The 13016-nt window shown below is 43.7% G+C and overlaps 1 protein-coding gene across 1 annotated transcript; it reads left to right on the top strand.

Annotated features, from left to right (window-relative positions):
• The first annotated feature begins 3553 nt into the window (after nucleotides 1–3553).
• Nucleotides 3554–5610, top strand: tmem160 (transmembrane protein 160). The gene is made up of 4 exons (XM_024442128.2): nucleotides 3554–3830; nucleotides 4001–4025; nucleotides 4306–4398; nucleotides 4554–5610. Exons 1-4 carry the CDS (start codon nucleotides 3612–3614, stop codon nucleotides 4856–4858), a joined length of 642 nt encoding a protein of 213 aa, XP_024297896.1. The 5' UTR covers nucleotides 3554–3611; the 3' UTR covers nucleotides 4859–5610.
• The last annotated feature ends 7406 nt before the right edge of the window (nucleotides 5611–13016 follow it).

Here is a 13016-nt window from a genome sequence, read left to right as displayed (position 1 = left end):
CGTTTCATAACCCCAATGCTCGTAGCCTCAGCCCCCTTTATGTAACCATATCAGTATCACGTATCTACCAACACGGCTGCTACAGTATGTGCCAACATAAATCCACTCACACACACACACAAAGATGCACACACGGAGAGACACACACCCACACATCATTTGGAAGATTAACACATCCACACAAACACACACCAAAACAATGGTTCGAGTGCCTCTCACTTCTCGTCTGGAAAAAAAAACTTCATTCACATCCACTTATTTTTCTGCTCACTCCTGGAGCCAGTCCAGAAGTATATAGTCACCACACAAGCAAGCGCCTCTTCTGATAACCACAACTTCAACACCTCACTGCTCAGTGTTCAGGGCCCATCTCCCAAAGCATCTCAAGAGTAGGAGTGCTGATCTAGGATCAGTTTAGCCTTTAAGATCATATTCATGAGATTATAAACTGATCCTAGATCAGCACTCGTACTCTGAGGCGCTTTGTGGATACTGGGGCCCAGACATCCAGACCAGCAGGCTTGCCTTGTTGAATGGACTGTTCCTGTTGGAATAGTACCGTGGTGTGTTGCCCTTCAATTATCACAGTATAAAACCATTTACTGTTTGCACTTCCATTTTAAAAGCGTGATCAGCATAAAGTAAAGCCCTGGCATCTTCTCTTTCACAGAATTTAGCAGACGCTCTAATTCAGAGCGATTTACAGTGGTTTTGATACTGGTCCTCCGTGGGAATTGTAAGCCACAACCCTGGCATTGCAAGTGCTGTGCTCTACCAAGTGAGCCACACAGGACACCCATTTAGTCTAACCCAGGATGTTGACTGCTGAGAGGTCTAGGAGGTATGTTCTGTACTGGAGCACACTTCTGCCATTGTCTTCAACTAAAGAGGTTCTCCCACCTAAATCTTTCACCAACTTCATATATTCATTCCATTACTCTCGGTTTCTAATCAGATTTCCTCCCGTCCCTCCCTAGCCCTGAGCATTATTCAGGTAAACGCTAAAACTGATCTTAAAGCTGGTGTGTGTGTGTGCGTGTGTGTGCGTGTGCGTGTGTGTGTCCAGCATGGTCAGTAGTAGGGTGGCGTGACTGAGACCAGAGTGTCAGCTGCTCATCACATCAAAGGGTTGTTGGCCTTCCTGAAAGCCCCTTGTCAACACACACACACACACACCCTTGTTCCTGAGACCCCCCGTCTGCCTCCCCGTGCTCCTCACGCTAAACAATTGTCAGGTAGGGCGGGCATGGTCGGTCGGTGTCCCCAAGGACTGCAGGGAGACAAAGGGCCCACCGCACAGAGAGACCGACAGGAAGAGGTCCCCCACTTATCCTACAGTGACCAGTCACACATGCACGCACACACACATCCAAAAGCAGCAGTAAGCTACACAGTCATTGACACATACAGGTGCCTTCAGAAAGTGTTCACACCCCTTTACTTTTTCAACAAAAAAATAATTGTGTTGCAAAGAGGGATAAACATTTATTTAATCCTCTTTTTTTCCAACAATCTACCCAAAATACTATGTAATGTCAAAGTGGAAGAAAAATTCTAGCAATTGTAAAAAATATATTTAAAAAACTATAATAATAAAACAAATATATCTTGATTAGAAAAGTATTCGACCCCAAATTACCTTTGGTAGGGATTACAGCTGTGAGTCTTTCTGGGTAAGTCTCTAAGATCTTTGCACACTTGGATTGTACAATATTTGCACATTTATTTTTTAAATTCTTCAAGCTCTGTCAAGTTGGTTGTTGATCATTGCTAGACAGCCATTTTCAAGTTTTGCCATAGATTTTCAAGCCAATTGAAGTCAAAACTGTAACTAGGCCACTTAGAAACATTCAATGTCATCTTGGTAAGCAACTCCAGTGTATATTTGACCTTGTGTTATAGGTTATTGTCCTGCTGAAAGGTGAATTTGTCTCCCAGTGTCTGTTGGAAAGCAGACCGAACCGGGTTTTCCTCTAGGACTTTGCCTGTGCTTAGCTCTATTCCGTTTCTTTTTATCTTAAAAAAAATCCCCAGTCCTTGCCCATAACAAGCATACCCATAACATGATGCAGCCACCACCATGATTTAAAATACATAACGCTTTGTATTCAGGACATGAAGTTCATTTATTTTTTGCAGGTTTACTTTAGTGCCTTATTGCAAACAGAATGCATATGTTGGGATATTTGTATTCTGTACATGCTTCCTTCCTTGCACTGTCATTTTGGTTAGTATTGTGGAGTAACTACAATGTTGTAACTGTTTTAAAGTCACCATTGGCCTCATGGTTAAATCTCTGAAAGGTTTCCTTCCTCTCTGGTAACTTAGTTGTGAAGGATACCTTTGTCTTTGTAGTGATTGATACACCATCCAAAGTGTAATTAATAACATCACCATGCTCAAAGGAATATTCAATGTATTTTTTTTAGATACATCTACCAATGGTTGCGAGGCATTGGAAAATCTTCCTGGTCTTTGTGCTTGAGTCTGTGTTTGAAATGTACTGCTCGACTGAGGGACATTACAGATCACGTGTGTGTGGGTTACAGAGATGAGGTAGTCATTCAAAAATCATGTTAAACACTTATGGCACATCGAGTGAGTATATGCAATTTGTTACTCCTGGACTTATTTAGGCTTGCCATAACAAAGGGACTGAATAGTTATTGACTCAAGACATTTTGGCTTTTCATTTTTAATTAATTTGTCAAAAAAAATAATCATAATAATAATACTGACATTATGGGTTATTGTGTGTAGACCAGTGACAAAACAATCTACATTTAATCAAGTTTAAATCCAGGCTGTAACAAAACAAAATGTGGAACAAGTAAAGGGGTGTGAATACTTTCTGAAGGCACTGTACATGGAGAACACACCCCTAACATCAACACTACTGTAACATATTTAGTCAGAGATTCTAAGCACATTTATAAAGCCTATCCAAACACAAACCAACTGGAAACTAAAGGGGCATTACTGGAGAGGCATAACTTTTTTTTTTTAAACATTGGAAATGTTGTTCAACAAAAACAAAAAAACACTGATAACCAAACTCAACACGTAACTTCTCACCAAAATGGTTGCCCACACGTGCGTAACAGCCGGGCACAGCAATAAAGCAGCACAGACTCTACACTGAACCTTCTAGAAAAAGTTGATAGCTTCACCGTATCCAAGGGTTGTTTTTATACCTTTCACATGTTCCCCACTAATTCGGGTCCTAGGAGAAACCCTGACACACAAACAATTTCAAACCCTAAAACTGTTTCATTGGCCCTATGATCATGGAATCCGTTTTGTAGTCTAGCGATGCCCTCTGGTGGCTGAATGAGCTAAACACAAGGTGCAGGTAAAGTAGAAGGAGGTTAACAGGATGCGTCTAGAGAGGAAATCTGGTAGTAAAGGAGAAACAGTCTACGTTAAACATTTACAAAATAAAATACACATTTCATAAAGGAAGATTATGGCGCGGTTTATTTTACGATAACAAACGCTGGACGGCGCTACAACAGTATGTTGGCACGGGAGCACCGCCTCCTTTCCGTGTGTCGTTTGCAGTGTGAAAGTTCACAGGGCATGCAAAGGTCGTGTTGTGTTTTTAGCGAGCTATGGCTGCCTTGAGTTGGTTTACGTGCAGACAGCTGCCGCGGATTGCAAATCAGTTCGCCTGGGTTGTGAAGCACGTCAGGCCTCAGTACCTCGGGGGACTGCCGGTGAGGAGAGTCCACGGGTCGTCGCGGAAATGGGTGGCTGAGAAGGGGCCATGGGGCAAGGCTCGGATGCCAGAGTATCATCTTCTGACAGAACTCGATAAGGCGGATGCCTTGGTAAGTTCAAAGGGACGGTAAAGTCTTGCCATTCCAGAAAATGATGTGCGACTTGATTCGCCTTGTTGCTTTTCCAAATTACTTGAATGTACTCCAGCGTTACAGAAAGGATCTGTGTGCGGACATGAACCACCTTTCTAAATCACTGCTATTTTTGTTTTGCTCTGCAGATGCTGAAAAAGTCCCACGAAACTGGTAACTGCACATTTAGATTAGGAAGAGGTTCAAAGACCTAGGCTATTTGTTGAATTACTTTGCTATGCATTTTGCTAGAATTCCCGTTGGCACAGTTAGACCAGTTATTGTAGCGAAAGAAGATGAACACAATATGCATGCATCTGTAGGCTACACATCTGAATCCAGAAACGTGAGCAATATGGGAAAAGCTCCTGACTGCAAACACTGGTAGGGTTAGAGAAAGAGGTGAGGGGTTGTTTTCAGACTTGTCTGTAAGCTCCGTGCTGTTCTGTTCTAGGGTTCCTGTCTTGGTTCCGGAACGGACTCCTGGCCACCGGGATCGGGGTCATCGCTTTCGTCCAGAGTGATGTGGGACGAGAGGCAGGATATGGTAAGGAGACTAGGAAGGCCAGGGGTGTGGCTATTATTCTATTGGAGAAAGCATAATTATGAGAAAATACCTTAAAGGTTACTGAAACACACCCATTATAAACACAAGTTACTTATTTTGGTCATCCTCCTCTCTCTCTCTCTCCCCACCCCCAGCCTTCTTCATCCTGGGTGGTGTGTGTGTATCGTTCGGCGGGGCGTCCTACGTGGGCAGCCTGTTTTCGCTGAGGAGGATGATGCTTCTCTCCCTGCCTGCCGTGCTGCTGAATGTTGCTGTGGTGAGCAGCGTCGCCCTCTTCTGGCTGTGTGCGGTATCTCTCTACATCGGACGCCTGGAGGTGGAGATTATACATGAGGAGGACGAGGACGATGACGGAGAGGAGTGTCCAGACTGTCGGGACCGCGCCAACCACTCCCATGGCAACCGGCACCACGGCAGCAACAAAGGCCAAGACAAGTAGAGAGTGTGAGTGGCAAAGGTGACGAGGTGTGTGTGTGAGTGAGTGAGAGAGAGGACTGAGAGGAAGTGTGTTCAAAGAGATGGGGGGGAATAAAGGGGATCAGTGAAAGGCATGATTGATTTGGATGGTGGTTGTTTGCTGACCTCTGATATTAATTTGTGTGGGTGGGTGTGTTAAATTGCTGGAATAAAGAGTTACTTTTTAGTTCATAATATCAATGTTAGAATTTTTTTTTAAATTGTAGTTTTATTTTGCACAGGCACTCTGTGAGAGTGCCTCGTTTGAGTTGATTTACTCCTGATCATGTTTACTTTATGAATCAAAGTGCCCTGTACAATTCCCAAGCCATACTCTGAGCCAGCTCATGCTGTGTTCACCTAAATATGGTTTTGATTGATGTAAAAAAAAAAAAAATTTTTATATCAGTTTATTCTATATTTATTACGAAGGAGTACTTGGATTCTCTGTAGTAATCCATGCTGGTGATGTAGAATGAGGAGATGTAGCCCATGTTGCAGTGTTGAATGGATGAACTAGCCCTATGTGAATTTGCGATATAATGTATAAATACTCTAGGTAAGTAATCAGCAATGGTCTATATTTGTGTAATCGATTTTCTCTGTGTGTAAAAGTCTGGGTTTTTCTTATGTGTTCTGTATTTTAGATTGAAAAGTTTCTTTTAACTCAAAGGCTTTGGCCTTTTTCCCAAAGGGTTTTGTGATTCAATATACTTTTGTCACAAAGCAAATGACGACGACGACGACAACAAAAAATGGCAAAGTGCTATAAGTTTGAATTATTTTTATTTAAACATGTTCAATGCAATCTTGATAGTGGATTTCTATAGAGTAGTTTAGTTTTAACTGTAAAGTATCGTTATTTCATACCTTTACTCAATCGAGGCTTGAAAGCTGCAACCACAACGTAATCAAAATTACCACCCTGAACCTCTTGTCTTTTTGGAGAGATTTTAGTGAGAAACTATAACATTTGTATAACCCGTGTGTTTGTGTGAGATGGACATTTTACAGTGCATTTGGAAAGTATTCAGACCCCTTGACTTTTTCCACATTTTGTTACGTTTACGTTACAGCCTTATTCTAAAATATATTTAAACAATTTAAATCCCCCTCGTCAATCTACACAATAATCCATAATAACAAAGCAAAAACAGGTTTTTAGACATTTTTGCAAAACATAGATAATTATTTTACACATTTGCATAAGCGTTCTGACCCTTTACTCAGTACTTAGTTGAATCACCTTTGGCAGCGATAACAGCCTTGAGTCTTCTTGGGTATGACGCTATAAGCTTGGCACACCTGTATTTGGGGAGTTTCTCCCATTCTTCTCTGCAGATCCGCTCAAGCTCTGTCAGGTTGGATGGGTAGCGTCGCTGCACAGCTGTTTTCAGGTCTCTCCAGAGATGTTAGATCCAGGCTCTGGCTGGCCCACTCAAGGACATTCAGAGACTTGCCCCGAAGCCACTCCTGCATTGTCCTGGCTGAGTGCTTAGGGTCGTTGTCCTGTTGGAACCTTTGCCCCAGTCTGAGGTCCTGAGCACTCTGGAGCAGATTTTCATCAAGGATCTCTCTAGTTTGCTCCTTTCATCTTTCTGTCGATCCTGACTAGTCTCCCAGTCCCTGCTGCTGAAAAACATCCCCACAGCATGATGCTGCTTCATCGTAGGGATGGTGCCAGGTTTCCTCCAGACGTGACGCTTGGCATTCAGGCTAAAGAGTTCAATCTTGGTTTCATCAGGCGAGAAAATCTTGTTTGTCATGGTCTGAGAGTCCTTTAGGTGCCTTTTGGCAAACTCCAAGTGAGCTGTCATGTACCTTTTACTGAGGAGTGGCTTCCGTCTGGCCTGATTGGTAGAGTGCTGCAGAGTTGGTTATCCTTCTGGACGGTTCTCCCATCTCCACAGAGGAACTCTGGAGCTCTGTCAGAGTGACCATCGGGTTCTCGGTCACCTCCCTGACCAAGGCCCTTCTCCCCCGATTGCTCAGTTTGGCCGGGGGGACAGCTCTAGGAAGACTCTTGGCTGTTCCAAACTTCTTACGTTTAAGAATGATGGAGGCTAGTGTGTTTTGGGGGACCTTCAATGCTGCAGACAATTTTTGTGGTACCCTTCCCCAGATCTTTGCCTCGACACAATCCTGTCTCTAAGCTCTATGGACAATTCCTTCGACTTCATGGCTTGGTTTTTGCTCTTACATGCACTGCCAACTGTAACCTTATATAGACAGGTGTGTGCCTTTCCAATCAATTTAATTGACCACAGATGGACTCCCATCAAGTTGTAGAAACATCAAGGATGATCAATGGAAACAGGATGCACCTGAGCTGAATTTTGAGTCTCGTAGCAAAGGGTCTGAATACTTATGAAAATAATTGTTTTTGTTTTTTTTGCACACAAAAAATGTGAACTGTTTTTGCATTGTTATATTATGTGTAGATTGACGAGGAAATGTTAGCATTTATCAATTTTAGAATCAGGCTGTAACGTATCAAAATGTGGAGAAAAGTCATCAGGTTTGAATACTTTACGAATGCACTATAGGTATGGTTATCCTCTAGCCTGATCCACCATCCTGACCTGACCGCTGCGCTACAGAACATTAGCATGCGAGACCTGGATGGTAGAACGCGGCGAGTTAGTCGCTAGAGATAATCTGTATGGAGTTGCAGTGTGATGTATTTGATTTCTGCATGGCCTTCAGTACAACTTACTATATATCATTAGACTTCATGTATGAATATGTACATAAACACAGTTCCAAAATCAAACTGGTGTTGTGTGTTTGACCCCTACGTGAAAAGACTAATGTATGTTTGTGGTCGATACTTAAAGGTGCTACGCAGGATTTCTTGAATTTTTGCATTGTAATTTCAGGAAAAGTATTTAATATATTTTGAGCTAATAGTGGAATGATTGTTTTTCCGCAATATTACTTACCCATCGGTATTGTGATATTCGCCTATTGATTTCTCCCGCCGGAGCGGAATCTGTTTTTGACTTTGTGGCTGTGTTAGCTAGTGGAAATCTCTGTAATTTCCTTGGTTGATAAAATTCTACACCGTTCGCTCAATTTCAGTTTATGTGCGAAAACAAGCACTGACTAGTGTAGGGAGTCATTGTACCATCTAAATTGCTGTAAAATTCTATTTTCAACAACAATATTTTTTTTAAGCTGTTGGACCAAAACAACTTGCGCGTTGTAATTTCCTTTGTGTAGCACCTTTTTAAAGAGATCAGAATGTTGCACAATCAAATGTAGGCTTATCAGATGTGACACCATAGAAATGGAGTAAGAATATTAAACCAAAATGGCTGACATTCCCTTCATTTAAAACCGTGTTGTGTCGTTCGTTTCACTCAACCAAGCATTGATGCCATGTATTCCTCCCATCCTCCTCTCTGGGTACACTACACACAGAGCAGCACCTCAGTGCTGTCTGGATAACACCGGGAGGGTGACGATAGTGATCACTTAATAGGTTACTGCCCAGGTGTGGGTTATCTCTCTCATCCATTGATTCATTCACTGGAGAGGTGAGAAGGTTTGGGTCGAGGCATGAGCTGCTGAGACTCTCCTCTCTGTCCTGAGGTCAGATGCCCATCCGCTTTTTCGATTAATCCTACTTTTTCTCTCTCTACATCAGTCTGTGTCACTCAGGTAAACTCCAGTGCATCTAACCCTCCCTCTCCTCTTCTCTTTCCTTCTCTCTCTCCCCACCACTCCAACCCAGGCGTTTTGGCGCAGTTAGTTTCTCATGCAGGGTGTGTCGGTGCTGCATCCTGCCACCCTCCCACCTCCCCTCCTCCTCGGCTGCGTCTGACTGCGCAGGCGGCTCTGCTTGGCATGCAGGCGGCTCCTGGGGCCTGGCGCGTCTAAAGGGCATGGCTACCCAGCAGCACGCGTCCACACTGACAAACACCCGGCCCATGGACTGACTCACAACACCATCACCAACCCACCTCACGGCACCATGGCAGGTTATAGATGAGCATATTACCCTCCACTCACAATCTGGACAGAATAGAGGAGGGGAGGGGGATGGGGCTGTGGCAGTGAAAGACTGAGTGGAACAGGCGGTGTGGATGGGGATGGAGAGACTGAAGGAGGAGGGTTAATAGTGTTAAAGGAGAGGAGAGGTGGTGGGGCAAGTAGAGAGGTGGTAAGTGTGGTGTAGTTGGGGAGAGGATGGAGGGAGGAGAGGGGATGTAAAGGTCTAGTAAAGGAACCTTCAGATCTCACTCATGTTTCCCCTAATGTTTTCAGTTTCAGTGTCAGGCCCATGTGCGAAGGTATTTCCCTAGAGACTGCCCTTCCACTCAGAGGCTGAGATAACAGAGCATTCGGGAGGTATTTTTACCCTTGGACTCTTTCAAATTGTACAGCCTTGTTCTAAAAATTATTAAATAAAATGTTTCCCCCACTCTACACACAATACCCCATAATGACAAAGCGAAAATAACTTCATTGGACTCTGTAAACTGGAAACCATATATCCTGAGGCTGCATTTATTGTAGCTGGGGATTTTAACAAAGCTAATCTGAAAACAAGGCTCCCTAAATTTTATCAGCATATATAATTCGCGACCCGGGCTAGCAGCATTCTGGATCATTGCTACTCTAACTTCCGCGACGCATACAAACCCTCCCTCGCCCTCCTTTTGGCAAATCTGACCACGACTCCATTTTGAGGCTTCCAGCCTATAGACAGAAACTGAAACAGGAAACGCCCGTGCTCATGTCTGTTCAACGCTGGTCCAACCAATCGGATTCCAAACTTCAACATTGCTTCGATCACGTAGACTGGGATATGTTCCGGATAGCCTCAGACAACACATTGGTGTATACACTGAATCAGTGAGGGAGTTTATTAGCAAGTGCATCAGTGATATTGTACCTACGGTGACCTTTAAAACCTTCCCCAACCAGAAACCGTGGATTGATGGCAACATTCGCACAAAACTGAAAGCACGTACCACTGCTTTTAATCATGGCAAGGGGACCGGAAACATGACCGAATACAAACAGTGTAGTTATTCCCTTAGGAAGGCAATCAAATAAGCTAAGCGTCAGTATAGAGACAAAGTAGAGTCACATTTCAACGGCTCAGACACAAGACGAATGTAGCAGGGTCTACAGTCAATCACGGATTACAAAAAGAAAACCAGCCCCGTCGCGGCCAACGTGAGTAAAACATTTAAACGTGTTAACCCTCGCAAGGCTGCCAGTCCAGAAAGCATCCTTAGCCGCGTATTCAGAGCATGAGCAGACCAGCTGGCTGGCGTGTTTACGGACATATTCATTCAATCAATCCCTATCCCAGTCTGCTGTTCCCAAATGCTTCAAGAGGGTCACCATTGTTCCTGTTCCCAAGAAAGCTAAAGTAACTGAGCTAAACAACTATTGTTCCCGTAGCACTCACTTCCGTCATCATGAAGTGCTTTGAGAGACTAGTCAAGGACCAAATCACCTCCACCCTACCTGATACCCTAGACTCACTCCAATTTGCTTACCGCTCCAATAGGTCCACAGACGACGCAATCACACTGCACACTGCCCTAACCCATCTGGACAAGAGGAATACCTATGTCAGAATGCTGTTCATCGATTACAGCTCAGCATTTAACACTATAGTACCCTCCAAACTCATCATTAAGCTCGAAACTCTGGGTCTCGACCCCGCCCTGTGTAACTGGATCCTGGAATTTGAAGGGCCACCCACAGGTGGTGAGGGTAGGAAACAACATCCTCAACACTGGGGCCCCGCAAGGGCGCGTTCTCAGCCCTCTCCTGTACTCCTTGTTCAACCATGACTGCGTGGCCATGCACGCCTCCAACTCAATCATCAAGTTTGCAGACGACACTACAGTGGTAGGCTTGATTACCAAAAACGACGAATAATAGTGAAGATATGAAAACTATGATGAAAACTATGAAATAACACATATGGAATCATGTTGTAACAAAAAAATGTTAAACTATTAGATCTTTGATTTTAGATTATTCAAAGTAGCCACCTTTTGCCTTGATGACAGCTTTGCACACACTTGGCATTCTCTCAACCAGCTTCACCTGGAATGCTTTTTCAACAGTCTTGAAGGATCTCTCATATTTGCTGAGCACTTGTTGGCTGTTTTTCCTTCACTCTGCGGTGCAACTTATCTCAAAACATCTCAATTGGGTTGAGGTCGGGTGATTGTGGAGGCCAGGTCATCTGATGCAGCACTCCATATCTCTCCTTCTTGGTAAAATAGCCCTTACACAGCCTGGAGGTTTGTCATTTTCCAGTTGAAAAACAAATGACAGTCCCACTAAGCGCAAACAAAACGGGATGGCGTATCGCTGCAGAATGCTGTGGTAGCCATGCTGGTTACGAGTGCCTTAAATTCTAAATAAATCACAGAGTGTCACCAGCAACGCACCATCACACCTCCTCCTCCATGCTTCACGGTGGGAACCACACATGCGGAGATTATCCGTTCACCTACTCTGCGTCTCACAAAGATTCAGCGGTTGGAACCAAAAATCTCAAATTTGGACTCACCAGACCAATGGACATAGTTCCACGGGTCTAATGTCTATTGCTTGTGTTTCTTGGTGTCCTTTAGTAGTGTTTTTTTTTTACAGCAATTCGACCATGAAGGCCTGATTCACGCAGTCTCTGAACAGTTGATGTTTAGATGTGTCTGTTATTTGAACTCTGTGAAGCATATATTTGGGCTGCAATCTGAGGTGCAGTTAATTGCCAGTTATTTGTTTCTGAGGCTGGTAACTCTAATGAACATAACCTCTGCAGCAGAGGTAAATCTGGGTCTTCATTTCCTGTGGCGTTCCTTGTGAGAGCCAGTTTCATCATAGCGCTTGATGGTTTTTGCGACTTGTCATAATATGGACTCGGTCTTTTACCAAATAGGGCTATCTTCTGTATACTGTGCCACTCCTACCTTGTCACAACACAACTGATTGGCTCAAATGCATTAAGAAGGAAAGAAATTCCACAAATTCACTTTTAAAAAGGCACACCTGTTAATTGAAATGCATTCAATGTGACTACCTAATGAAGCTGGTTGAGAGAATGCCAGTGTGCACCTGTTAATTGAAATGCATTCAATGTGACTACCTAATGAAGCTGGTTGAGAGAATGCCAGTGTGCAAAGCTGTGATCAAGGCCGGCTAATTTGAAGAATCTCAAATATAAAATATATTTTGATTTGTTTAACACTTTCTTGGTTAGTACATGATTCCACATGTGTTATTTCATAGTTTTGATGTCTTCACTATTATTCTACAATGTAGAAAACAGTAAAAAATTAAGAAAAACCCTTGAATGCGTAGGTGTCATACCCTTTGCTATGAGACTCGAAATTGAGCTCAGGTGCATCCTGTTTCCATTAATCATCCTCAAATGTTTTTGCCACTTTATTGGAGTCCACCTGTCGTAAATTCAATTGATTGGATATGATTTGGAAAGGCACACACCTGTCTATATAAGGTCCCACAGTTGACAGTACATGTCAGAGCAAAAACCAAGCCACGAGGTTGAAGGAATTGTCCGTAGAGCTTCGAGACAATATTGTGTCGAGGCACAGCTCTGTGGAAGGGTACCAAAACATGTCTGCAGTATTGAAGGTCCCCAAGAACACAATGGCCTCCATCATTCTTAAATGCAAAAAGTTTGGAACCACCAAGACTCTTCCTAGAGCTGGCCGCCCCGCCAAACTGAGCAATCGGGAGAGAATGGCCTTGGTCAGGGAGGTGACCAAGAACCCGATAATCACTCTGACAGAGCTCCAGAGTACCTCTGTGGAGATGGGATAACCTTCCAGAAGGATAAATATTTCTGCAGCACTCCACCAATCAGGTCTTTATTATAGAGGGGTCAGACAGAAGCGACTCCTCAGTAAAAGGCACATGACAGCCCGCTTGGAGTTTGCCAAAAGGCACCTAAAGGACTCTCAGACCATGAGAAACAAGATTCTCTGGTCTGATGAAACCAAATTTAACTATTTGGCCTGAATGCCAACAGTCACGTCTGGAGGAAACCTGGCACCATCCCATGGCTTCGGGACAAGTCTCTGAATGTCCTTGAGTGGCCCAGCCAGAGCCCGGACTTGAACCCGATCGAACATTTCTGGAGA

Source organism: Oncorhynchus tshawytscha, linkage group LG13 (assembly GCF_018296145.1).
Source record: "Oncorhynchus tshawytscha isolate Ot180627B linkage group LG13, Otsh_v2.0, whole genome shotgun sequence".
Lineage (NCBI taxonomy): Eukaryota > Metazoa > Chordata > Actinopteri > Salmoniformes > Salmonidae > Oncorhynchus > Oncorhynchus tshawytscha.
Note: the sequence above shows the minus strand (reverse complement) of the source record. Positions and strands in the feature narration are given on the sequence as shown.

Coding starts and splice junctions, on each gene's coding strand:
- tmem160 (XM_024442128.2), top strand. CDS start 3,612: ATGGCTGCCTTGAGTTGGTTTACGTGCAGACAGCTGCCGCGGATTGCA. Junction 3,831..4,000: donor TCGATAAGGCGGATGCCTTG/GTAAGTTCAAAG, acceptor TTTGCTCTGCAG/ATGCTGAAAAAGTCCCACGA. Junction 4,026..4,305: donor GAAAAAGTCCCACGAAACTG/GTAACTGCACAT, acceptor GTTCTGTTCTAG/GGTTCCTGTCTTGGTTCCGG.